This window comes from Pristiophorus japonicus, chromosome 17 (genome assembly GCF_044704955.1).
Source record: "Pristiophorus japonicus isolate sPriJap1 chromosome 17, sPriJap1.hap1, whole genome shotgun sequence".
NCBI lineage: Eukaryota > Metazoa > Chordata > Chondrichthyes > Pristiophoridae > Pristiophorus > Pristiophorus japonicus.
In genome coordinates, this window is record NC_091993.1 from 71,590,369 (window position 1) to 71,618,183 (window position 27,815).

The 27,815-nt window shown below is 50.4% G+C and overlaps 1 protein-coding gene and 1 pseudogene across 8 annotated transcripts in view; one reads left to right on the plus strand and one right to left on the minus strand.

Moving 5' to 3' along the window:
• The window catches only part of LOC139227785 (F-actin-monooxygenase MICAL3-like), a 194,889-nt gene that overhangs the window by 74,459 nt on the left and 92,615 nt on the right, over positions 1–27,815 (minus strand). For all 8 annotated transcript variants that reach the window (XM_070858828.1, XM_070858829.1, XM_070858830.1 and 5 more), the window contains 7 exons: positions 24,686–24,771; positions 21,120–21,433; positions 15,625–15,832; positions 15,090–15,206; positions 11,230–11,331; positions 8,466–8,621; positions 1,210–1,310 (listed from right to left, as the gene is read on the minus strand). In XM_070858828.1, the coding sequence (XP_070714929.1) occupies positions 1,210–1,310; positions 8,466–8,621; positions 11,230–11,331; positions 15,090–15,206; positions 15,625–15,832; positions 21,120–21,362 (927 nt within the window). In that variant the 5' untranslated portion in view covers positions 21,363–21,433; positions 24,686–24,771. The remainder of the gene's footprint in view (positions 1–1,209; positions 1,311–8,465; positions 8,622–11,229; positions 11,332–15,089; positions 15,207–15,624; positions 15,833–21,119; positions 21,434–24,685; positions 24,772–27,815) is intronic.
• On the plus strand, positions 22,226–22,464 carry LOC139228393 (U2 spliceosomal RNA; annotated as a pseudogene).

A 27,815-nucleotide genomic window follows, 5' to 3' on the forward strand; every position in this document is an offset into this window, starting at 1 on the left:
GAAGATCTCAAGAGAAGGGGTGGGTGAGGGGGGGATGAAAATGGGGGGGTGGGAATGAAATAAATACAAAAAAATGTTGCCGAGGGATTCTGTACGAATTGCTCCCTGTTAATTTTTCGGGCTTAATTTTATTCTTCTAGTCCTATCTCTGCTCATCACCATCTTGTATTCTAGGCTGACACTCCAGTGCAGTGCTGAGGGAGCGCTGCACTGTCGGAGGGGCCATCTTTCAGATAAGATGTTAAACCGAGGCCCTGCCTGCTCTCTCAGGTGGCTATAAAGTATCCCATGGCACTATTTCGAAGAAGAGCAGAGGAGTTATCCCCGGTGTCCTGGTCAATATTTATCCCTCAATCAACATAACAAAAACAGATAATCTGGTCATTATCACACTCTTGTTTGTGGGAGCTTGCTGTGCACAAATTGGCTGCCGTTTTTCCTATATTACAAAAGGGATTACACATAAAGTAAATGGCTGTAAAGCACTGTAAGACGTCCTGGGGTTGTGAAAAGTGCTATATGAAATGTAAGTCTTTCTTTCTACTCAAAGAGACAGCCAGCAAATCCAAGATGTGTCTCTACTCCATCTACATTCCCTGCTCAGCTGTAATGAAGGCAGCTGAAGTATCAGTAGGGGTGCTCCTTACCTAACTGGCCCCGCATCCCTGGGTTAGGGAGAGGGAATTCAGCCATGATTGCTGCTCCTGATCCACTGGACAGTATACAGGCGAGGACAACATTGGGTATGGGCTGACATGGCGGCTGCAATCAAATAGCTTGACATCACTCAGTGAAAAGGTTCACCCATGAAGAAAAGCCACTTGAGGCAGGTGCAGGGAAATGCTTTTTTGGGGGAGTGCGGCCCCTTTAAGGCTGTGCACCCGTGCAGCTTAAAGGGAACATTGGTGCAGAGCTCGATTCATGTTCCCTAAGATGAGGCAGCACCATCAAAGGACATGGGGGTGAAACTGGTTTTAGGTGCTACCACAAAATAGGCTCCAGCAATTTGACAGATTGACATCAACGAGGAGAAGATCGAGCGGGTGTAAAACGGGCGGCCGATTCACTAGCGCCTGTTTTACGCGGCAGCCTGACACCAACCTTACCCCCACTATATCTCTCAGTGATTTAGTCCCGTATTTTATAGTAGATTATATGTAGAGTCCCTCCATAGACAACGCAGACACAAGAAAAATAAACAGGCTTTACCTGATCAATGACTCCGTACTTCAGCAGGCTCTGCTTTCTTGCAGTCATCACAAAATAGTGAGTATCATCCTTGTAGTAGACGATGTTTTCCAAGTCAATGCCTGTTCAGCAAACACAAGATTAAAGTGGGTAATTTAACAACACCTCACCATGCATTTGGGGAGGCAATGGTGGCACATTTGAAATTATCACATATTTCGATCTGAATTCAATGAAGTTTTAAGAGGCCAAAGCTGATGAACACGTTCTCGGTAGAGCTCCTGTAGATTACAGCAAAACTGGAGTGGGCGGAGAAGGGGCCAATTACAAATCATTTTTGTCATAAGAACCAAAGTCAGGCACTTAGTCTAATGTGATGGTTGGGCGAGGAAAGTGGTGATTGGGGGTTTGTTGTGGTTGGGGGGGAAAGAGGTGGGGTATTGGGGAGAGAGAGTGTTAGTGGTTGAGGGAGGGGGGTGATTGTGGGGAGGGGTAGTTGGGGGAGTGGGTGTGTTGTTGGGGGAGTGGGGGTTGGTGTGTGTGGGTGGGGCGAGGGGGGGGTTGGTGTGTGTGGGTGGGGCGAGGGGGGGGTTGGTGTGTGTGGGTGGGGCGAGGGGGGGGTTGGTGTGTGTGGGTGGGGGGGGTTGGTGTGTGTGGGTGGAGGGGGGGTTGGTGTGTGTGGGTGGGGGGAGGGGGGGTTGGTGTGTGTGGGTGGGGGAGGGGGGGGGGTTGGTGTGTGTGGGTGGGGGGAGGGGGGGTTGGTGTGTGTGGGTGGGGGGAGGGGGGGTTGGTGTGTGTGGGTGGGGGGAGGGGGGGTTGGTGTGTGTGGGTGGGGGGAGGGGGGGTTGGTGTGTGTGGGTGGGGGGAGGGGGGGTTGGTGTGTGGGTGGGGGGAGGGGGGGTTGGTGTGTGGGTGGGGGGAGGGGGGGTTGGTGTGTGTGGGGGGGGGTTGGTGTGTGTGGGTGGAGGGGGGGGTTGGTGTGTGTGGGTGGGGGGAGGGGGGATTGGTGTGTGTGGGTGGGGGGAGGGGGGGTTGGTGTGTGTGGGTGGGGGGAGAGGGGGTTGGGGTGTGGTTGGGGGGAGGGGGGAGGGGAGGTGTTATTGTGGTTGGGGGAGGGAGGAGAGGAGGGGTTATTGTGGTTGGGGGAGGGGTTATTGTGGTTGGGGGAGGGAGGAGGGGAGGGGTTATTGTGGCTGGGGGAAGGGAGGGGTTATTGTGGTTGGGGGAGGGGGAGGGAAGGGGTTATTGTGGTTGGGGGAGGGGGAGGGAAGGGGTTATTGTGGTTGGGGGAGGGAAGGGGTTATTGTGGTTGGGGGAGGGAAGGAGTTATTGTGGTTGGGGGAGGGGTTACTGTGGTAGGGGGTGGGAAGGGGTTATTGTGGTTGGGGGAGGGAGGAGGGAAGGGGTTACTGTGGCTGGGGTAGGGAGGAGGGGAGGGGTTACTGTGGCTGGGGTAGGGAGGAGGGGAGGGGTTACTGTGGCTGGGGTAGAAGGGGAGGGGGTTATTGTGGCTGTGGGAGGTGTTGTGGTTGGGGGAGGGGTTGTGGTTGGGGGAGGGGTTGTGGTTGGTTGGGGGAGGGGTTGTGGTTGGGGGGGGGGGAGGGGTTGTGGTTGGGGGGGGGGAGGGGTTGTGGTTGGGGGAGGGGGGGAGGGGTTGTGGTTGGGGGAGGGGGGGAGGGGGGGTGGGGTTGTGGTGTGGTTGGAGGGGGGGTGGGGTTGTGGTGTGGTTGGGGGGAGGGGGGGTTGGTGTGTGGTTGGGGAAGGGGGGGTTGGTGTGTGGTTGGGGGAGGGGGGGTTGGTGTGTGGTTGGGGGAGGGGGGTTGGTGTGTGGTTGGGGGAGGGGGGGTTGGTGTGTGGTTGGGGGAGGGGGGGTTGGTGTGAGGTTGGGGGAGGGAGGTGGGTGTGAGGTTGGGGGAGGGGGGTGGGTGTGAGGTTGGGGGAGGGGGGTGGGTGTGAGGTTGGGGGAGGGGGGTGGGTGTGTGGTTGGGGGAAGGGGTGGTGGGTGTGTGGTTGGGGGAAGGGGGGGTTGGTGTGTGGTTGGGGAAGGGGGGGTTGGTGTGTGGTTGGGGGGGGGAGGTGAGGTTGGTGTGTGGTTGGGGGGGGGAGGTGAGGTTGGTGTGTGGTTGGGGGGGGAGGTGAGGTTGGTGTGTGGTTGGGGGGGAGGTGAGGTTGGTGTGTGGGGGGGGGAGGTGAGGTTGGTGTGTGGTTGGGGGGAGGTTGGTGTGAGGTTGGGGGAGCGGGGGTTGGTGTGTGGTTGGGGGGGAGGGGAGGTTGGTGTGTGGTTGGGGGGGAGGGGAGGTTGGTGTGTGGTTGGGGGAGGGGGGAGGGGGGAGGTTGGTGTGTGGTTGGGGGGAGGGGGGGGTTGGTGTGTGGTTGGGGGGGGGGGGAGGGGAGGTTGGTGTGTGGTTGGGGGGGGAGGGGAGGTTGGTGTGTGGTTGGGGGGGAAGGGGAGGTTGGTGTGTGGTTGGGGGGGAAGGGGAGGTTGGTGTGTGGTTGGGGGGGAAGGGGAGGTTGGTGTGTGGTTGGGGGGGAAGGGGAGGTTGGTGTGTGGTTGGGGGGGAAGGGGAGGTTGGTGTGTGGTTGGGGGAGGAGGGGTTGGTGTGTGGTTGGGGGAGGAGGGGTTGGTGTGTGGTTGGGGGAGGGGGGAGGGGGGAGGTTGGTGTGTGGTTGGGGGAGGTGGGGGTTGGTGTGTGGTTGGGGGGAGGGGGGGGTTGGTGTGTGGTTGGGGGAGGGGGGAGGGGGAGGTTGGTGTGTGGTTGGGGGAGAGGGGAGGTTGGTGTGTGGTTGGGGGGGAGGGGAGGTTGGTGTGTGGTTGGGGGAGAGGGGAGGTTGGTGTGTGGTTGGGGGAGAGGGGAGGTTGGTGTGTGGTTGGGGGGGAGGGGAGGTTGGTGTGTGGTTGGGGGAGGAGGGGTTGGTGTGTGGTTGGGGGAGGAGGGGTTGGTGTGTGGTTGGGGGAGGAGGGGTTGGTGTGTGGTTGGGGGAGGAGGGGTTGGTGTGTGGTTGGGGGAGGGGGGAGGGGGGAGGTTGGTGTGTGGTTGGGGGAGGTGGGGGTTGGTGTGTGGTTGGGGGGAGGGGGGGGTTGGTGTGTGGTTGGGGGAGGGGGGAGGGGGGAGGTTGGTGTGTGGTTGGGGGAGAGGGGAGGTTGGTGTGTGGTTGGGGGGGAGGGGAGGTTGGTGTGTGGTTGGGGGAGAGGGGAGGTTGGTGTGTGGTTGGGGGAGAGGGGAGGTTGGTGTGTGGTTGGGGGGGAGGGGAGGTTGGTGTGTGGTTGGGGGAGGGGGGGAGGGGGGAGGTTGGTGTGTGGTTGGGGGAGGTGGGGGTTGGTGTGTGGTTGGGGGGAGGGGGGGGTTGGTGTGTGGTTGGGGGAGGGGGGAGGGGGGAGGTTGGTGTGTGGTTGGGGGAGAGGGGAGGTTGGTGTGTGGTTGGGGGGGAGGGGAGGTTGGTGTGTGGTTGGGGGAGAGGGGAGGTTGGTGTGTGGTTGGGGGAGAGGGGAGGTTGGTGTGTGGTTGGGGGGGAGGGGAGGTTGGTGTGTGGTTGGGGGAGGGGGGAGGGGGGAGGTTGGTGTGTGGTTGGGGGAGGTGGGGGTTGGTGTGTGGTTGGGGGGAGGGGGGGGTTGGTGTGTGGTTGGGGGGGGGGGAGGGGAGGTTGGTGTGTGGTTGGGGGGGGAGGGGAGGTTGGTGTGTGGTTGGGGGGGAGGGGAGGTTGGTGTGTGGTTGGGGGGGAAGGGGAGGTTGGTGTGTGGTTGGGGGGGAAGGGGAGGTTGGTGTGTGGTTGGGGGGGAAGGGGAGGTTGGTGTGTGGTTGGGGGAGGAGGGGTTGGTGTGTGGTTGGGGGAGGAGGGGTTGGTGTGTGGTTGGGGGAGGAGGGGTTGGTGTGTGGTTGGGGGAGGAGGGGTTGGTGTGTGGTTGGGGGAGGGGGGAGGGGGAGGTTGGTGTGTGGTTGGGGGAGGTGGGGGTTGGTGTGTGGTTGGGGGGAGGGGGGGGTTGGTGTGTGGTTGGGGGGGGAGGGGAGGTTGGTGTGTGGTTGGGGGGGGGAGGGGAGGTTGGTGTGTGGTTGGGGGGGAAGGGGAGGTTGGTGTGTGGTTGGGGGGGAAGGGGAGGTTGGTGTGTGGTTGGGGGAGGAGGGGTTGGTGTGTGGTTGGGGGAGGGGGGGTTGGTGTGTGGTTGGGGGAGGGGAGGGGGGGGTTGGTGTGTGGTTGGGGGGAGGGGAGGTTGGTGTGTGGTTGGGGGGAGGGGAGGTTGGTGTGTGGTTGGGGGGGGAGGGGAGGTTGGTGTGTGGTTGGGGGGGAGGGGAGGTTGGTGTGTGGTTGGGGGAGGAGGGGTTGGTGTGTGGTTGGGGGAGGAGGGGTTGGTGTGTGGTTGGGGGAGGAGGGGTTGGTGTGTGGTTGGGGGAGGAGGGCTTGGTGTGTGGTTGGGGGAGGGGGGCTTGGTGTGTGGTTGGGGGAGGGGGGGTTGGGGGGGAGGGGAGGTTGGTGTGTGGTTGGGGGGGGAGGGGGGTTGATGTGTGATGGGGGAGGGGTTATTTTGGGTTGGGGGTGGATGTGTGGTTCGGGGTGGTCGTTGGGGGGAAGGGCGGGGTGGTGGGTGGGTGGTTGCGGGACAGGGAGGGGAGGGGTTATTGTGGTTGCGGGAGAGGGAGGAGAGGGGTTATTGTGGTTGCGGGAGAAGGAGGGGAGTGGTTATTGTGGTTGCGGGAGAGGGAGGGGAGGGGTTATTGCGTTTGGGGCGGGGTTATGGGGGAGGGGAGGGGTTATTGTGGTTGGGGAGGGGTTATGTGGATGGGGAGGGGTTATGTGGATGGGGAGGGGGGATGGTGATGGGGAGGGGGGATGGTGATGGGGAGGGGGGAGGGGGGAGGGGAAGGGTTATTGTGGTTGGGGGAGGGAGGAGGGGAGGGATTATTGTGGTTGGAGGAGGGGAGGGGTTATTGTGGTTGGGGGAGGGAGATGGGGAGGAGTTATTGTGGTTGGGGGAAGGGAGGGGTTATTGTGGGAGGGGGAGGGGGAGGGAAGGGGTTATTGTGGTTGGGGGAGGGAGGAGGGAAGGAGTTATTGTGGTTGGGGGAGGGGTTACTGTGGCTGGGGAAGGGAGGAGGGGAGGGGTTACTATGGCTGGGGGAGAAGGGGAGGGGTTGTGGTTGGGCGATGGTGCTCCCTTGCATTTTCACATCGGTTCAAACCCAACCAGCTGAGCAACAGAAAATGGTTCTCTCTGCAGCCAGATGAGATCACACAGCTTCAGCCCAGTGGCCATGATTGGCCAGCACAACTGATTGGACCCAGCTGCCAAATCGGGCTCCAGAAGTTGCTGCAACAGAGAGAGCGACTGGGGAAATGGAAATGTCACGGAGATGCCAGAGAAAGGAAGCCTGTGATCGGGGTGCAGCTGGTCGAGGTGAGGCAAGCACTTTATTGGGCAATAGGGATCTGTGAGACAAGCTCTATAACTGATCTGAGATGCACAGCAGGAACATAGGACCATCGGGAGGTCATTCAGCCCCTCGAGTCTGTTCCGCTATTCAATTAAATTATAGCTGATCTGTGAGAGACTTTAGAGGGACGCGATTGGGGCCAGGGGCCCAGGGGCAGCACGGACCAGCCCACACTGCGATATGTGTGTGCACTAGGTCCGTGCTGGTCTCCAGTCGTTCTGGTTAACCCTTGCCAGTGGACCAAGACCTAGCTCTGTCAAGCCCGTGTGGTAGCTGGTGTGCAATGGTCACCACACGTTAAAAAAATTCACACACAGGCATCTTCCACCCTTCGCGATGTAGTTTGGGTTCTTCGTTCGAAACACCTGTGAACTCATCCTTTTTTGGTGTGGAAGCAAGTCATCCTCGTTTCGAGGAACTGCCTATGATGAGCTGATCTGTACCTCAACCCCATCTACCCGCCCTGGTTCCAAATCGTTTAATACCCTTGCCTATCAAAAATCATCAATCGCAGTTAGAAAGTTTTCAATTGACCCCGAGCATTATCATCTCCTTGGGGGAGAGAGTTCCAGATTTTCACTACCCTTTTTGTGAAGAAGTGCTTCCTAACATCACCCCTGAATGGTTTAGCTCAAATTTTAAGATTATGGGGCCAATTTTCCACATGGCTGATTTTTGGCGTGGTTGTAGAGGTACATCTGATTTTTTAGTGGCCGACTGCGCCAGAAAAAAATGTTTCAAGTTTCGCCAGAATAAATCTTCATTTTGGAGCGGTGCAGATTGTCCTTAAGCACTGTGGGTGGAGCTTAACGTCTGCGCCGAAAAACTGAGGTTGCCAGGGTAACGAGGGCCACACTGAAGGGCTGAGGTTGCAAAGTGAACCATACAAAGATGCAGCGAGACAGATGCAGGTACATACTATATGTACCATTGCCAAGATCTCTTCACTTCTGTTTATTGGAAGATTGTAATGGCAAACTATCATACTCTGCAATATTTATTTCTTTAATTCCACACACAATTGCACTTTAGGTTACTGCTTTTTTGTAGAGCCCTGGTGCCGCTGCTATCCCAGGCCGAATGGCACCCCGCCCTCCACCCCCTCTGCTATCCCAGGCCGAATGGCCTCCCGACCCTCCCCCTCCTCCCGCAACTATCCCGGGCCGAATGGCCCCCCTCCCCCCACTGATTAGCCACTCTTATCCCTCTGCAAAAAGACTTCCCTCCTTCCAAAACCTAACTCAGCTCTGCTAAAACAATGGCGTCTTCTCTGCGCCGATTTTCTTAAGTGCAGCTAAAGTTTTTCAGAATGGTGCACTGCGCCGTTTTTGAAAAAATCCGACTTGGCCAAACTCGCTTAAATGGCCAGAAATGGTGATGTCAAAAAATTGGGAACTAAAAAAAAATCGTCCGTAAGTAGTTTAGGATGGCGCAGAAACCTTGGCAGGTTTAGGTCTGCTCCAAAAAAAAACGGCGGACGCAAAAAAAATGGCACAGAATGGTGGTGAAAATAGGGCCCAAGGTCCCCTTGTTCTGGCCTCACCCAGCAGAGCAAATAGTTTCTCTCTATCCACCCTGTCAAATCCTTTAATCATCTTGAACACCTCAATCAGATCACCCCTTAACCTTCTATAGTCACGGGAATACAAGTCAGTCTGTGCAACATAATTTAACCCTTTTGGCCTGGTATCATTCTGGTGAATCTGTGCTGCACCCCCTCCGTGGCAAGCACCCAGACCTGGCAGCTCGATACAGTCAGCACAGCATCTGACAAGATAGGTTTCATTTCCAGTACCACCAGCAGTCATGTAAAGACAAGGTGCAGCCTTTATCGGGGCGCACGCTCCTGACCTGTGTCCTTGCGAAGCTGTTGGAAGAATTTCTGGTTGAAGAGGTAGGCGACTCCACTGATTTCTTCCACTTTGGCCTCTGCCTTGCTGTTGTGGTTAACGAAATTGGCCGTGATTCCAATCGCCAGTTTCCCTCTCATTTCCTTCTTCTTGAAGCCTGTAAGTTTCACACGTGGAGCTCACTAAGTTGGTCGGTATTAAGACAGCCAGGCTCCCGTTATTGGGGCCTCATGATAATAAAGATGAGGTGACCATAAATAACGATGTTGCTGTTGTTGGTCACCCACTCAGTGGGTAAAAGCACCACCCACTATGGTATGAAACCATTCAGACCAGGGAGCACCCATGTCACCTGTGGCTCAGTGGGTAGCCCTCGCGCCTGAGTCAGGAGGTTGTGGGTTCAAGTCCCACTCCAGAGACTTCAGCACAAAAACTAGGCTGACACAATGCAGTGCTGAGGAAGTGGTGCATTGTCAGAGATACTGTCTTTTGAATGAGAAGTTAAATCAATTTAATCCAGAGAAGTGTGAGGTAATGCATTTGGGGAGGGCTAACAAGGCAAGGGAATACACATTAAATGATAGGATACTGAGAAGTGTAGAGGAACAAAGGAACCTTGGAGTGCAGGTCCACAGATCCCTGAAGGTAGCAGGACAGGTAGATAAGGTGGTTAAGAAGGCATACGGAATGCTTGCCTTTATTAGCCGAGACAAAGAATATAAGAGCAAAGGGGTTATGCTTGACCTGTATAAAACACTGGTTAGGCCACAGCTGGAGTACTGCGTGCAATTCTGGTCACCGCATTACAGGAAGGACGTGATTGCATTGGAGAGGATACAGAGGAGATTTATGAGGATGTTGCTGGGAGTGGAGAATCTTAGCAATGAGGACAGATTAGATTGGCTGGGTTTGGTTTCCTTGGAACAGAGGAAGCTGAGGGGAGACCTCATTGAGGTGTATAAAATTATGAGGGGCCTAGATAGAGTGGACAGAAAGGGCCTATTTCCCTTAGCAGAGGGGTCAACAACCAGGGCGCATAAATATAATGTAATTGGCAGAAGGTTTAGAGAGGATTTGAGGGGAAATTTCTTCACGCAGAAGGTTGTGGAGGTCAGGAACTCACTGCCTGAAAGGATTGTAGAAGCAGAAGCCCTCACCACATTTAAAAAGTACTTGGATGTGCACTTGAAGGGCTGTAACCTGCAAGATTACGGACCTAGAGCTGGAAAGTGGGATTGGGCTGGATAACCTCTTGTTGGCCTGCACGGTAAACTGTAAACTTCTATGATCCTGAGGTTGTGAAAGGCGCTATATAAATGCAAGGTCTTTTAAGTCCTTGGCCTATGCTGATTTGTTTTTCTCAGCATCTGGGGAGCGATATTTGGTCGCACTGTCTCCGGGCCAAGGTTCCCGCTCCTGATCCCGGAACGCTGCAGCTATTAGGTCACTGGGCGACGATGGTATTGGGTGTGGCAGTGATGGAATAGTTTGCTGATAGTCACATTTGAAAAATAGGCACTTGGGCAAAGTACTGGAGGGTTGCCAGCACCTCTGGAACTTTAACCACAATGAGAGTGAAGAGGCGAAGAAAAGTAGGCCCAAGGCATTGGATCTGGGACCGTCTTGCCCACCCGGTGGGGAAGTATCTGAACATAGTATCACAGTTAATATCAGGCACTTTTCATTGAGAAATGAAAGGCATCATGCTCCAGTCACACCACGCTCTACAGCTCTAATAAAGCCTATTACCATCCCCCTGCGCTATTATTCTCTCTACGTTTCATATTTTCATGCATTTTCTGCACTTGTCTGCTCACACATCCTCCTTCACAGGGCTGAACGAGCACGCACAATGCATTTACTCCCAACCTTCCAATGCCAAAATGCTCGACCAATGTGCATCTTACTTTGTGAGGCTGGCCGAGTGTTCTTTTCTTGGTTACGGTGAGAGGGGTGGTTTGTGTGTGTCATTTCCTATTGAGCAGCCTCGCCATAGTTGCCTCACACCAGTGCTGCAGCAGACTCTCACAGAACACATGCAGTTCTGTTTGTTTTTACCGGTTTCTGAGCAACATTGTCCGAGTGTCTCTAATGTAGATGTGCGGGTCGATTTCCCTTGGCATTGCATGTGATCAGTTGGCTGGCACACTGTTTGAAAAGGAGCCTATTCTGCTGCTGAAGAGCAGCTGTTGTGCCTTGAGGATCCAAACTAGAAATATTCCAATCGGCAGCATTCTGGTGCCTCGTTAACCCATTTGCTTTAAACTGTGCAACATTAACGACAGTTGTAAGATTATAGTCAACACAGAGTGCAGCTCCCAATCCTCGCTTTCCTTTTTTTGAAGTGCAGATATTCTGTTTCCTGTCCGAAATTACAGCCCTTGCTTCCTACATTACAACAGTGACTACACTTCAAAAGTACTTCATTGGCTGTAAAGTGCTTTGGGACGTCCTGAGGTTGTGAAAGATGCTATGTAAATGCAAGTTCTTCCTGACTTTTGTGTTTAAGTGTGTTTGCTCAGGTAACTTAATGATTATGGACAATCTGGCTCTTGTACCAGATCTTTTCTTTATTTTACCTTTCTTCTTTTATATTTTTTCAAAGTCTGGCATTCAAGTTTTAGCGGATATTTAAAGTGTGATAAACAGCTAATGTGTACGAGATGTATCATTTTGTATTAAACTAAACTTTTTTTTTAATTATGAAGTAAAATGACAAATCCTATTACACATTCTGACTCATGTTCCCGCATATTATCTCTTACCTTCGGGGACGTATCTGCCTCCACCAGCAGAGACAAACACGTCAAACTCATACTCGGACACTGGGTGACCAGCCGGGAGAAGATCAGCTCGCCATCCGATCACTGCAAAACAGAGACAGAGAATTACAGCAGGACCACTGTGCAAAGGGCACACATGGTCTGTGGGTTATACAGGATCCAGTGCACGGAGAACGCATGGGCTGTGGGTTATACAGGATCCAGTGCACGGTGCACACATGGGCTATGGGTTATACAGGATCCAGTGCTGACAGTGAACACATTGCTGTGGGTTATACAGGATCCAGTACACAGTGAACACAAGGCCGTGGGTTATACAGGATCCAGTGCACAGTGAACACAAGGCTGTGGGTTATACAAGATCTAGTGCACAGTGAACATAAGGCTGTGGGTTATACAGGATCCAGTGCACGGTGAACACATGGGCTGTGGGTTATACAGGATCCAGTGCTGACAGTGAACACAAGGCTGTGGGTTATACAAGATCTAGTGCACAGTGAACACAAGGCTGTGGGTTATACAGGATCCAGTGCACAGTGAACACAAGGCTGTGGGTTATACAAGATCTAGTGCACAGTGAACATAAGGCTGTGGGTTATACAGGATCCAGTGCACAGGGAACACATGGTCTGTGGGTTATGCAGGATCCAGTGCACGGTGAACACATGGGCTGTGGGTTATACAGGATCCAGTGCTGACAGTGAACACAAGGCTGTGGGTTATACAAGATCTAGTGCACAGTGAACACAAGGCTGTGGGTTATACAGGATCCAGTGCACAGTGAACACAAGGCTGTGGGTTATACAAGATCTAGTGCACAGTGAACATAAGGCTGTGGGTTATACAGGATCCAGTGCACAGTGAACACAAGGCTATGGGTTATACAGGATCCAGTGCACAGTGAACACAATGCTGTGGGTTATACAGGATCCAGTGCACGGTGAACACATGGGCTGCGGATTATACAGGATCCAGTGCTGACAGTGAACACACGGCTGTGGGTTATACAAGATCTAGTGCACAGTGAACACAAGGCTGTGGGTTATACAGGATCCAGTGCACAGTGAACACAAGGCTGTGGGTTATACAAGATCTAGTGCACAGTGAACACAAGGCTGTGGGTTATACAGGATCCAGTGCACAGTGAACACAAGGCTGTGGGTTATACAGGATCCAGTGCACAGTGAACACAATGCTGTGGGTTATACAGGATCCAGTGCACGGTGAACACATGGGCTGCGGGTTATACAGGATCCAGTGCTGACAGTGAACACACGGCTGTGGGTTATGCAGGATCCAGTGCACAGTGAACACAATGCTGTGGGTTATACAGGATCCAGTGCACAGGGAACACAAGGCTGTGGGTTATACAGGATCCAGTGCACAGTGAACACAAGGCTGTGGGTTATACAGGATCCAGCGCACAGGGAACACAAGGCTGTGGGTTATACAGGATCCAGTGCTGACAGTGAACACAAGGCTGTGGGTTATACAGGATCCAGTGCACAGGGAACACAAGGCTGTGGGTTATACAGGATCCAGTGCACAGGGAACGCAAGGCTGTGGGTTATGCAGGATCCAGTGCTGACAGTGAACACATGGGCTGTGGGTTATACAGGATCCAGTGCTGACAGTGAACACATGGGCTGTCGGTTATACATGATCCAGTGCTGACAGTGAATACAAGGCTGTGGGTTATACAGGATCCAGTGCTGACAGTGAACACAAGGCTGTGGGTTATACAGGATCCAGTGCTGACAGTGAACACAAGGCTGTGGGTGATACAGGATCCAGTGCTGACAGTGAACACAAGGCTGTGGGTTATACAGGATCCAGTGCACAGGGGACACAAGGCTGTGCATTATACGGGATCTAGTGCTGACAGTGAAACAAGGCTGTGGGTTATACAGGATCCAGTGCACAGGGAACACAAGGCTGTGGGTTATACAGGATCCAGTGCACAGGGAACACAAGGCTGTGGGTTATGCAGGATCCAGTGCTGACAGTGAACACATGGGCTGTGGGTTATACAGGATCCAGTGCTGACAGTGAACACATGGGCTGTCGGTTATACATGATCCAGTGCTGACAGTGAATACAAGGCTGTGGGTTATACAGGATCCAGTGCTGACAGTGAACACAAGGCTGTGGGTTATACAGGATCCAGTGCTGACAGTGAACACAAGGCTGTGGGTTATACAGGATCCAGCGCACAGGGAACACAAGGCTGTGGGTTATACAGGATCCAGTGCTGACAGTGAACACATGGGCTGTGGGTTATACAGGATCCAGTGCTGACAGTGAACACAAGGCTGTGGGTTATACAGGATCCAGTGCTGACAGTGAACACAAGGCTGTGGGTTATACAGGATCCAGTGCTGACAGTGAAACAAGGCTGTGGGTTATACAGGATCCAGTGCTGACAGTGAACACAGGGCTGTGGGTTATACAGGATCCAATGCTGACAGTGAACACAAGGCTGTGGGTTATACAGGATCCAGTGCTGACAGTGAACACAAGGCTGTGGGTTATATAGGATCCAGTGCACAGGGAACACAGGGCTGTGGGTTATACAGGATCCAGTGCTGACAGTGAACAGAAGGCTGTGGGTTATACAAGATCCAGTGCACAGTGAACACAAGGCTGTGGGTTATACAGGATCCAGAGTTATATAGAATCCAGTGCTGACAGTGAATACAAGGGTGTGGGTTATACAGGATCCAGTGGTGACAGTGAACACAAGGCTGTGGGTTATACAGGATCTAGTACATAGGGAACACAAGGCTGTGGGTTATACAGGATCCTGTGCTGACAGTGAACACAAGGCTTTGGGTTATACAGGATTCAGTGCTGACGGTGAACACAATGTGGGTTATACAAGATCTAGTGCACAGTGAAAACAATGCTGTGGGTTATACAGGATTCAGTGCTGACAGTGAACACAAGGCTGTGGGTTATACAAGATCTAGTGCACAGTGAATGCAAGGCTGTGGGTTATACAGGATCTAGTACATAGGGAACACAAGGCTGTGGGTTATACAGGATCCTGTGCACGGTAAACACAAAGCTGTGGGTTATACATGATCCAGTGCTGACAGTGAACACAAGGCTTTGGGTTATACAGGATTCAGTGCTGACAGTGAACACAATGTGGGTTATACAAGATCTAGTGCACAGTGAAAACAATGCTGTGGGTTATACAGGATCCAGTGCTGACAGTGAACACAAGGCTGTGGGTTATACAAGATCTAGTGCACAATGAATGCAAGGCTGTGGGTTATACAGGATCCAGTTCACAGGGAACACAAGGCTGTGGGTTATATAGGATCTAGGGCTGACAGTGAACACAAAGCTGTGGGTTATACAGGATTCAGTGCTGACAGTGAACACAAGGCTGTGGGTTATATAGGATCCAGGACTGACAGTGAATACAAGGCTGTGGGTTATACAAGATCCATTGCACGGTGAACACATGGGGTGTGGGTTATACAGGATCCAGTGCTGACAGTGAACACAAGGCTGTGGGTCATACAGGATCCAGTGCTGACAGTGAACACAGGGAGAGTGTGTTATACAGCAGCCAATGTACACAGATTACCTCCCATATATGGATTATTACCCTATGTAAGGGTTTTTCCCACAAAGGTTTTTTTTCCCCCGATGGGTTATTCTCTAAATATGTGGGTTATTCACCCCCTAGCACCCCCCTCACCGTCCATATGAACAAGCTCCACTGTCATTGGGTAGCATCTTGCAGTAATTCTAGCCACCCCAACCCCTCAGAACACAATCCTGCATTACCTGAGGAATGGAGTGAGCTCAGTTAGAGGCCAGGTCCTTACCTTTCTCCTTCTGGTCCTGCGGAGGCTCTATGAATCCTTTATATTCCACATTTACATGGACTTCGACACCCAGGATGAGGGCCACCTTCAGCAGAATTAGCTGCAGTTGCCGGATGCCTGCAGCGACGAAATAAGGAACGGAGAACTGGTTAGGAGCAGCCACCATACCTGTCAGAATCAATCACTGTGAGATTTTCAATCATATAGAAGATGGGTTAATGACTGCAACTTTCCACGGAATGCATGTGACCGGTTCCCAATTCTACAGGAATTCTGATACGTTATGGAACAAAATACCTTTGCAGTGTGACAAATACAGAAAGTGTCCTGTTAGCTTTGTATTGATGCTGTAAAACTATGCAAGATCGAAGATATGGGACGTCCTGAGGTCATGAAAGGCACTATATAAAGGCAAGATTTGTCCTTTTGTTTTACATTTCACACAAGACATATTTGTATACACACTCACTCCCACACACACGCTCTACGCTCACTCACACGTGCTTACACTCGCACGCAATCTCTGTGAACTTACTGATATGGTCGAGTGAACCCGAACAGAATTTTCCATAGAATTTCTTGGCCCCGAGAGCTCGCAGGTCGTGGATGGTGAACGGCCAGAGGTGGAGAACATTGTTCCGTGAGAAACGGTCCCTCTTCTCCACAACAAGGACTTTGGCTCCGAGAAACGCAAGCTCGATGGCGGCACGGAGACCACAGGGACCAGCTCCGAGAACCAAACACTGCAACAACAACAACTCCAAGGTCAAAAATCCACCGAAAGGCCAAAATGGCCTCAATGGAATCGAGTACTGTACGATGCAACAAGACAGACTGAACAGAGGAAATTGTGTTCAAAATATTGATGGGGTAAAATTGGAACTGCAGATCAGCCATGATAGAAGTTGCACAGTATTTATTTCCATTGTCAGCCTAGGTTATGTGCTCGAGTTTCTGCAGTGGGACTTGCCAAGCATTGGAAAGGAAATGGTGCAGTTTCTATAACGGGCAATGTCACTATCGGGTGTCCACAGCGAGCGGCTGATCCACAGCCAACAGTGTTACATCCCGGCAGCAAGTCAGAACTCTCCACCAAAGTGTTTTTATGCCTCCTCTCTCTCCCAACCACCCTCCATTATAGAAACAGTGAGTGAAGGTGAATGACGAGGACTAGCACTGAGAGCTGGAACATGAGCCGCCACTGTAACACAAGAGGAAGATTACGCACAGGATTCAGGAAAGAGCACCTTCATTTCACAGAGGGCAAGGTTATGGCTCGACTGGATCAGCAGAGCTGCGTCTGCTGCTGTGTCCGGACAGTGTGGGTGAACTCGAGATTGGAATGATAATCTGTGGGAGGACAGTGCAAGGTTATTCAACGGAGCCTGCTGTAGCATTTCTGCACTCATAGTCATCATCACAGGCAGTCCCTCGGAATCGAGGAAGGCTTGCTTCCACTCTTAAAATGAGTCCTTAGGTGGCTGAACAGTCCAATATGAGAACCTATCACAGGTGAGACAGATAGTCGTTGAGGGTAAGGGAGGGTGGGACAGGTTTGCCGCACATTCTTTTTGCTGCCTGCGCTTGATTTCTGCATGCTCTCGGCAGTGCTCAGCGCCCTCCCGGATGTGCTCTCTCTACTTTGGGCGGTCTTTGGCCAGGGACTCCCAGGTGTCAGTGGGGATGTTGCACTTCATCAGGGAGTCTTTGAGGGTGTCCTTGTAACATTTCCAGTGCCTACCTTTGGCTTGTTTCCCGTGATAGTGGGGGATATGGGGATCGGGCGGGAAAGTGGAGTTCAGGTAGAAGATCAGCCATGATCTTATTGAATGGTGGAGCAGGCTCGAGGTGCCATGTGGCTTACTCCTGCTCCCTTTCTCTTATGTTATCTTTGTGACGACACACGACATTAGGCCAAACCATTCAACCTGATCTGTCCCAACCTGGCCCAATGCGACTGCACCCAACCCTAGCTGACCCAACTCAAGCCAAGCCGACCCAAGCCCTAACCTACCTGACCCATCCTACCCGCATGTGGCAGATAGTTGGTAATATTTCTGATATGTGTCTACGATGGGTGAAGTACCTCAAGGGAAAAGCTACCCTTGTATATAAGCAAGAACCCCTTGTTAACCTTAGGAAAACCCAGCGATACTCGCTCAACGGGAACGCAGGTCAAAGATTCAACCCGACACGGTTGGAACCATATCTCTGGGCCGAGCTCCCACACCTTGAAGTGACCTAGCCATCCGCTCAGTTATCCAGTCACTACAAAGAATACAAAGCGGACTGCAGCGGCTTCAGAAGGCGGCGCACTGCCACCTTCTCAGGCTAACAGGCACTAAATGCCAGCGTTGCCAGCGATGCCCATGTCCTGAGAATGAATAGATTAAAAAAAGTTTTACGTTTTTCTGAAGGGTTTTTGGTCCTCGCTATTAACAGCCCCTCCCCTGGGCTCGTGTTTTAGTTTGTGTAATGGAGGTCACATAAACATAAATTGTCATAGTACTACTAATTTATTATTACTACTAATAAATGGCCTGAGAAGTTTCGTAATGCACATTGGGAAACAAAGTAACGTAAACTTAGAATGAAGGAAATATTTGTCATTGTGATGACACATGACATTAGTCCTAGCCCATTCGACCTGACCCGACCCAACCCAACACAACTGCATCCAACCCTACCTGACCCAACTCAAGTCAAGCCGACCCAAGGCCTAACTAACCTCTCCCATCATAACCGAGTATGGAGAAAATTAGTTGTCAATATTTATACTTTAAATGTCTAAATTACCACCCACGATTTTCTCGTATCAGACTCTATAATCTTAGAGCGATTGATCAGGCCGAATTGAGATTTTTTAAGGTCAGATTGCAGTCAAAACTAATTCTGGCTTCGATACTCATTGCAATTAAGGAGGAAGCGAGCCTGCCGATAGTATTATTGTATTAAATAGCTCAGGAAATGGGAAGAGAAATGAATCCTTCAGGATAAGTTATCGAATGAAGAGGGAGCTCTGCTTCTCTCTGCAAAGTTCGCGGGCAAACCGTTAACATCTCAGGGGGATGTAATCATCATCATCATAGGCAGTGAAAATGTTGGTAGCGTCTTTGTTGGAAAATCAAACGGTCATAGAAATAGCGGATAGTGAGGGCAGAGATAGTGAGGGCCGCAGGCAGGAGACAACGACAACTTGTATTTATATAGCCCCTTCAATGTGGTAAAACATCCTAAGGCGCTTCACTAGAGTATTATAAGACAAAAATTTGATAACAAGCCACATAAGGAGAAATTAGGGCAAATGACCAAAAGCTCAGTCAAAGAGGTAAGTTTTAAGCAGCGTCTTAAAGGAGAAAAAAGGGGTAGAGGGGCGGAGAGGTTTAGGCAGGGAGCTCCAGAGCTTAGGGCCCAGGTAGCTGAAAACTCGGCTACCAATGGTTGAGTGATTATAATCAGGGATGCTCAAGAGGGCAGAGTTAGAGGAGCGCGGACATCTCGGGGGGGTGGGGAGTGGGGGGGGGGGGGGGGGTTGTGGGGCTGGAGGAGATTACAGAGATAGGGAGGGGCGAGGCCATGGAGAGATATGAAAATATGGATGAGATTTTTTAAAATCGAGGCGTTGCTTAACCAGGAGTTAATACAGGTCAGCAAGCACAGGGATGATGGGTGAGTGGGACTTGGTGCGACTTAGGACATGGGCAGCCAAGTTTTGGATCTCTAGTTTACGAAGTGTAGAATGTGGGAGGCCAGCCATGAATGAGTGCGTTTGAATAGTCAAGTCTAGAGGTAACACTGGCATGGTGAGGGCTTCAGCAGCAGATGAGCTAAGGCAGGGGCGGAGGTGGGCGATGTTACGGAGGTGGAAATAGGCGGTCTTAGTTATGCTGCGGATATGTGGTCGGAAGCTCATTTCAGGGTCAAATATGACGGCAAGGTTGCAAACAATCTGGTTCAACTCAGACAAATGTTAGGGAGAGGGATGGAGTTATTGGCTAGGGAACGCAGTTTGTGGCGGGGACCGAAACCAGTTAATTGGAGAAAATTTCTACTCATTCAATACTGGATGTTGGACAAGCAGTCTGGCAATTTAGAGACCATGGAGGGGTCAAAAGAAGTGATGGTGAGGTCATCAGCGTATATGTGGAAACTGATGCTGTGTTTTCAGTTAATGTCACCAAAGGGCAGCATGTAGATGAGAAATAGGAGGGAGCCAAGGATAGATCCTTGGGGGACACCAGAGGTAACGATGCAGGAAGAGAAACTACTGCACGTGATTCTCTGGCTAGATAAGAATGGAATCAGGCGAGCACAGTCCCACCCAGCTGGACGATGGTGGAGAGGCATTGGAGGAGGATGGAGTGGTCAACCATGTCAAAGGCTGCAGACAGGTTGAGAAGGACAAGGAGGGATGGTTTACCATGTCACAGTCACAAAGGATGTAATTTGTGACTTTGATGAGAGCCGTTTCGGGTCTGTGGCAGGGGCAGAAACCTGATTAAAGGGATTCAAACATGGAGTTGAGGGAAATATGGTCACGGATTTAGGAGGCAACAACTCATTCAAGGACTTTGGAGATGAAAGGGAGGTTGGAGATGGGGCGGTAGTTTGCAAGGAAGGGGGCGGGGGGGGGGGGGGTCAAGGGTTAGTTTTTTTTTGAGAGTGGTGATGACGGTAGATTTGAAGGCGAGGGGGACAGTACCCGAGGCGAGAGAACCGTTAACAATGTCGGCTAGTATGGGAACCAGAAAAGGAAGTTGGGTGGTCAGCAGTTTAGTGGGAATAGGGTCAAGGGAGCAGGCAGTGGGTCTCATGGACAGGATGAGCATGGAGAGGTCACCAGGAGAAATCGGAGAGAAACTGGAGAAGGATGCGAGTTCAGGACCAGGGCAGCGGGGAAGCTCAGAGGAAGTTTGGCCCGGTGGGCTAGGGGAAGGAAGGGAAGGGGCAGAGGCAGAATCCATGAGCTCCTCACACGTTGTTGGAGGTGAGTGTGGTGGAGACAGGGGAGAGTGGTTTAAGAAGACGGCTAGCATAGAGAATAGAAGCCAGGGTTTATCTTTGCATCCCAGAATGATCATGTGAGATGGTAAGGTCGAGGGGTGGCCTTGAATATGGGTTGAGGAATTCACATGGAGGGAGGATAGTGAACTCAGAGGAGAGAGAGCATGATGAATTGAGATGGAGGTTGAAATCACCGAGGATGAGAAATCGCTCGGTGCAGAGGCTGAGGGAGGAAGGCAGTGAGGATGTCTCGGTAATAACATTTTTGTGGCATTTGGGCGAGTGGCAGAGAATGAGAATTTTAAATGAGGTGAGTTGGTGAAAGGAGGAGAAAGTGCTGGAGGAGTAGGGGGATAGGCCAAGGTGTGATTTGGTGCTGAGAGCCACACTGCCACCACGGCGGTCTGGGCGGGGCAAGTGGTGGAAGGTGTAGCCGTGCGGGGAGGCTTCAGTTAAAGTGTCATCACCCCTCAGCCAAGTTTCCGTCAGGGCCATGATATCATCCACGATAAGCTCATGAAAGGCAAGAGATGAGAGTGATGGCGGGCTGGAACCAGAACGTAGAGAAGAAATCAAGACGGGGCGACTGCTGAGCGGCGAGGCCGTAAGGGAATGAGGAGGCCTGACGGTAGGGCGAGGGAAGGACTGGGGAGAGGGAAGGACTGAGGAGAGGGAAGACGGCTGCATGAGGGGGCCTGGCGAAAAGGGAGAGCAGGGGGTGAAATGAATTATCAACTTTTAAAAGAACAAAAATAAAATGTAAGAGAGAAAATGTAAAAGGAAAACTAAATTGTGCAAGGGAAAATGTAATCCATAGAGCCCCCTGGTAGCCAGAGTCTGTAAGTGCACTGTGACACTGACGGGAACCCCAGAGAGTGCTGCACCTTGGGGAAACAGAGTGGAGGAACCGGTGGCACTGATCCTTTTAACAGGAGATTAAATTCAAAGGCTGAGTCAGAATGATTGCAATGTGCCTGAACAACATGCATTTTGCAGTCTGCACTTAACACACAGGATGACACTTGCCTTTGTACCCGCACAAGCCTGGCCTTGTTTATAATCTTTAAGCGACGCTCGTTTATCCAGCTTAACCCACAGGGCTTTGGCCTTCCAGTAGTTGAGGCTGCCTTTGAGCTTGTGGTAGAAGCTGCGATAGTCGGTGGGATCCAGGTGCAAGTGTTGGCAAAGCTCGGCGAATCGGCTCAGCGTCTCCCTGCATGTCTTTCCCTGCAGGAACTCATCAAAGAGATAGGGGACCTTGTTGTCCATCGTGGCTCGAGTTATTACTCCCAGCTGTCTGACAGGATCCTCAGTGTGCTTCCAGTCAGCACATCTCAAAGCTGGAATACAGTAGAGTGCACATTACTCATGTTCCAGGCCAACATCCTGTTCCAGTTCGCTCATCAGTCAGCCCATGACTAACCGTTTCCACATTATAGACACGCTGCACAGTTCAAGCACTTTATTTTCGATTTGCCGCTACTGGTGCTAACCCCTGATGGGATATGGTTCCATATACCTCATCTGAGCGCCTATACATCCCTGGTCCCAGTCAGTGAATGTCGCCGGGCAATTCAACTACAAGAACATCACAAGCTAGTCCAATCCTGTCCTCACCCAACAGGGGACACGCTTGCTTTCCAGCAGGTGTCACAAGTGATGGGGGGTAGGGAACCTGACTGAACTTTGACTTGTCAAAGCCTGGGGGGCACTGAGCGTGCTCTAAAGGCTCCCAGCGTCAAAAAATCCAAGGGGGGAGATGAGAATGTTTTTACGCAGCGAGTTGTTACGATCTGGAACGCACTGCCTGAAAGGGCAGTGGAAGCAGATTCAATTGTGGCTTTCAAAAGGGAGTTGGATAAATACTTGAAGGGGATATGGGGAAAGAGCAGGGGGAGTGGGACTGATTGGATCACTCTTTCGAAGAATGGCCTCCTCCTGTGCTTTATGAATCTATAACTCTGGTTGTTATATTCCTGCATGTTTGATCAAGTGATGTTTGATCATGTGACACTTTCCCAGTTTATAAATGTTATTACGCTGACCTTATGAAGGTTGGATCCCCTGTAATTTATTGAACAGCAACTCACTCTGTCTGTCATTAGCACGATGACACCTTGCCGAGCTGCATTTGTGCTTCTCGGCCTTTTGGCTAAGGTCATGCGTAACTGACCTGACAGGGGAGTAACCACCATAACCCCAAGGTGGTTCTCCCTGGATCAGGAAGGTATATGCTTGCTTTTTTGGAAATAGGAGGTGGGTGGGGTGGCTTGACCCATCCACCTCCACGGAGGTGTGTGGGGGACCTGACCCATCCACCTCCATGGCACGAACCTGGTATTGCAGTACTTCCAGGAACGGTGCAGTGGCTCTAGGCCTTTTGGCTAAGAGCATTGGCGCAGAGTGATCCTTGAATGGGCCCCAAGGTGACCTCTGGCGTTTGTGATTTGACAAAGAATTGGAACGATTGGCTACGAATTTCAAAAAAAAAAATTGTGCAGCAGGAGCGGAGAGCTCTGGGTTTCTAAAGAGATATCTGAAAGCAATGTGGGAATAAAACATTTATTTTGTTGGTAATAGGTTTGTGAGGCCAAACATTACTGCAATTAATCCTTTCTCTTTTGCAAAGAAAAGTCAAGTCTATGAATATTAGCAAAATTTTATCGATGTCTTTATCACTTCAAATACCCTTTATTTCGCGGAATAAGACCCAGAAGGAAATGCATTAAACCAAAGAATTATTAATCGAACTCTGGTGGAAAAAAATCACCTTAATTACTGGATGATCCATTGCTGGAAGGGGTTTACAATAACAACTTGCATTTATATAGCGCTTTTAACGTAATAAAACGTCCCAATGCGCTTCACAGGAGCGTTTATTAGACACAATTTGACACTGAGCCACATCAGGTGACTAAAAACTTGGCCAAAGAGATCGGTTTTAAGAAGCATCTTAAAAGCGGAGAGGTTTAGGCAAGGAATTCCAGAGATTAGAGATTTACCTACGTTTTCTTTTGATTTAGGATTATTTTTTTGGAACCCATCTTTTGATAGGGAAATTGAACTTAGAAACCAGCAGGGTGAAACGCCTCGGACATGTTAACTTTGCTGAGTTAACACAAGAAGTCCGTTGTGTGTTTCTCTATAGCATAACTAAAACCGCCTATTTCCACCTCCATAACATCGCCAGTCTCCGCCCCTGCCTCAGCTCCTCTGCTGCTGAAGCCCTCATCCATGCCTTTGTTGCCTCTAGAACTTGACTATTCCAATACACTCCTGGCTGGCCTCCCACATTCTATCAGAACTAGAGGTGATCCAAAACTCGATTGCCCGTGTCCTAACTCGCACCAAGTCCCGCTCACCCATCACCCCTGTGCTTGCTGACCTGTATTAGCTACCAGTTAAGCAATGCCTCGATTTCAAAAATCTCAACCTTATTTTCAAATCCCTCCATGGCCTCACCCCTCACTATCTCTGTAATCTCCTCCAGCCCCACAGCCCCCTCCCCCTGCCCCCCCCCCCCCAGATGTCTGCGCTCCTCAAACTCTGCCCTCCTGAGCAGAACGATGCTCCTTAAAACATACGTCTTTGACCAAGCCTGTGCTAATTTCTACTTATGGGGCTTGGTGTTACATTTTTATCACATAATACTCCTGTGAAGTGCCTTGGGACATTTCACAGGCACTATATAAATACAAGTTGTTGTTTATTTTTAATTTAATTTCGAACACTAACTTGTTTGTAAATATGTGTGGCACAATATAACATCAATAACTGAATACACTCAACCTACCTCGTCAATTAATATGAACTTATAAGAAATTAGCTGGTGTACAATATGAATTTAAAATTAAATTGCTGATACATCAACCCCAAAAGTTAATCGGTTTCCCCTTGATATTCGCTGACACATCTGCCCTGCATTTTGATCTGATTTTAGAATTCCAGCATTAGTATTTTTCTTACTGTCTGTCACAACTCTTTTGGAGTTAACAATAGACATTAAATCATAAACATTAAATCGTGCCCCCCGATCTGGGGGACACTCCAAACATTTCCCAAGGCCCTTTTTTTTGTTTTTTTTGTATTTTTGTGGGGGGTTTTTTGTTTTTTTTTAGGGCATTAAAATTCCATATTTTACAAGTGCCCCCTATAACTGTCTGTCACATTCAGCGATCTGCAGTAACACGTGGCACCTGTTATTCCAATTTAAACCCGTTCCCTTGTCGGGTGTGTCACCATTAAAAGAGTGTGTTCATCCGTGAACTTTCCAGACAGTACTTCTGAATATAGAAAAGATTGCAGGCTCCAATCATTGGTTTTAAAATCCCACCCATCTGATGTCCTGTTTCATTATCCTGCGAAATAAACATTCCGATGTACTTTCCAGACCCGTGTGAACATTCGCACCAGTTGGCAGCAAGATGTGTACCAGTAACACCGTAGAAACATAGAAAATAGGTGCAGGAGTAGGCCATTCGGCCCTTCGAGCCTGCACCGCCATTCAATGAGTTCATGGCTGAACAGTGTTTGTTAAATGCTCAGAGTAGCCGGGAGCCCAAGACATGCTCACGTTACCCGGGTCTGCTCACCTGGTTTTGGTAAAGGAAGTCCCAAATGGTTGAGAATCTAACCCCGAAGCGAGATTTCAAATATCTTCAGCAAATCGTGTCAAATCCTGATAAAGAAATGCCTCGTTAAAGTCTGTACGTTCAATTCCACATCTTAAAATACACCGCAGCCACAGTGAGTTTTTTACACCACCTGAAATAACATCCCATCACTTTACTCAAAGGTCTGAAACATTGGGACAAAATTAGGATAGTGCAGGGTGACCCGCTGTCAGGTTGTACTGACTCCCGACTAAACTCTGGCTAGTTTTTGGTCCATATATTTATCTCGTTTGGGCCTGCAGTCTGTGTTATTCCCTATTTAGGGCCGTGTTAAGATCTGACACGCCCAGACCTGCTAGTGCTCCTGAGATTATTATGTTACAATGCCAGGCATTGAATTGCAACAAGGTAATGTCTTGTTAATGGGTCATAGAAACATAGAAACATAGAAAATAGGTGCAGGAGCAGGCCATTCAGCCCTTCTAGCCTGCACCACCATTCAATGAGTTTATGGCTGAACATGAAACTTCAGTACCCCCTTCCTGCTTTCTCGCCATACACCTTGATCCCCCGAGTAGTAAGGACTTCATCCAACTCCCTTTTGAACATATTTAGTGAACCGGCCCCAACCACTTTCTCTGGTAGAGAATTCCACAGGCTCACCACTCTCTGGGTGAAGAAGTCTCTCCTCATCTCGGTCCTAAATGGCTTACCCCTTATCCTTAGACTGTGACCCCTGGTTCTGGACTTCCCCAACATTGGGAACATTCTTCCTGCATCTAACCTGTCTAAACCCATCAGAATTTTAAACGTTTCTATGAGGTCCCCTCTCATTCTTCTGAACTCCAGTGAATACAAGCCCAGTTGATCCAGTCTTTCTTGATAGGTCAGTCCCACCATCCCGGGAATCAGTCTGGTGAATCTTCGCTGCACTCCCTCAATAGCAAGAATGTCCTTCCTCAAGTTAGGAGACCAAAATTGTACACAATACTCCAGGTGTGGCCTCACCAAGGCCCTGTACAACTGTAGCAACACCTCCCTGCCCCTGTACTCAAATCCCCTCGCTATGAAGGCCAACATGCCATTTGCTTTCTTAACCGCCTGCTGTACCTGCATGCCAACCTTCAATGACTGATGTACCATGACATCCAGGTCTCGTTGCACCTTCCTTTTTCCTAATCTGTCACCATTCAGATAATAGTCTGTCTCTGTTTTTACCACCAAAGTGGATAACCTCACATTTATCCACATTATACTTCATCTGCCATGCATTTGCCCACTCACCTAACCTATCCAAGTCACTCTGCAGCCTCATAGCATCCTCCTCGCAGCTCACACTGCCAGCCAACTTAGTGTCATCCGCAAATTTGGAGATACTACATTTAATCCCCTGAGCGGGTCTGTATTCTTATTCAGGAAGGCCGAGAAGTGCGAGAGTTTGGGGTTTGGTATGAAGGCGATTGTTGATGGAGATGTTGTTAAAGGGACCCCGGATGGGGTGAAAGGTCGATAACACTTTTAAATGAAGAAAGGTGAAGGGGAGATATGTAGATCACTCATGTTGGACAAAGCCTTTATTGTTCGAGAAAGAGTGCAAAGCAATTATATGAAAAAAGCAGCAAATAGCTTTGAAGGACGGAGTAACCGAGATGATAATCACCAAGCTGTTTAAATGTAAATGATCTGATCGTTATTTCATGCATTTTACTGTGGGTTCTGTTGAATGAAATAGATTGTGTACGTTTTCTGGTAAGAATCCTTTTTAAGAATCATACGCAGTCCCTCAGAATCGAGGAAGACTTGTTTCCACTCTAAAAATGAATCCTTTGGTGGCTAAACAGTCCAATAGGAGAGCCACAGTCCCTGTCACAGGTGGAGCGGATAGTCGTTGAGGGAAAGGGTGGAACAGCACCCTCCTGGATGCACTTCCTCCACTTAGGGTGATCTCTGGCCAGGGACTCCCAGGTGTCAGTGGGGACTGTTGCACTTTATCAGGGAGGCTTTGAGGGTGTGCTTGTAACGTTTCCTCTGCCCACCTATGGCTAGAATCTAGAATCGGCAGAACTTTTTTTCTATCCTGTTTACATAATTCACCTCAGGGGAGGCTCTCCAATAGTTCTCGACCAGGCCAACATCCCCAGCATTGAAGCACTGACCACACTCGATCAGCTCCGCTGGGCAGGCCACATTGTCCGCATGCCAGACACAAGATTCCCAAAGCAAGCGCACTACTTGGAATTCCTTCACGGCAAACGAGCCAAAGATGTGCAGATTGGCTACCAGGTTTCCCACATTACAACAGTGACGAGACTCCAAAAGTACTTAATTGGCTGTAAAGCGCTTTGAGACATCCGGTGGTCATGAAAGGCGCTATATAAATCCAAGTTTTTCTTTTTTCTTTTCATACCAACAACTGCCATTGGCAGATTTGGTGCTACGGTCAGGTTACAATGGCCAATCATTCTGCTGGTTAGAGCAAGGTGTTAATAACACTAAGCTCCCAGGTTCCATCCCCATATGGATTATAAGCTGCCCTTTTAGTGAACACAGTATTTTGAATGTTAAAAAGATTTGGTAGGGTAGATAAAAAGAAACAATTTCCTTTGGTGGGGAAATCGAGAACAAGGGAGCATAACCTTAACATGAGAGCTCGGCCATTTAGGAGGGAAATCAAGAAGTATTTTTTTCACAAAACGGGTTGTAAAAATCATCTACAAGATGTACTTACAAGTAGTACCATCTACACGATGCACTGCAGCAACTCGCCAAGGCTTCTTCGGCAGCACCTCCCAAACCCCCGACCTCTACCGCCTAGGGTAGCAGGCGCATGGGAACGCCACCACTCCCAAGTTCCCTCCAAGTTACACATCATCCTGACTTGGAAATATATCGCCGTTCCTTCATCGTCGCTGGGTCAAATTCCTGGAACTCCCTCCTGAACAGCATTGTGGGAGTGCCTTCATCAGATGGACTGCAGCGGTTCAAGAAGGCGGCTCACCACCACCTTCTCAAGGGTAATTAGGGATGGGCAAAAAATGCTGGCCTTGCCAGCGACACCCACATCCCGTGAACAAATTTTTTTTTTTAATCTGTAACTCGCTCTTCAAAA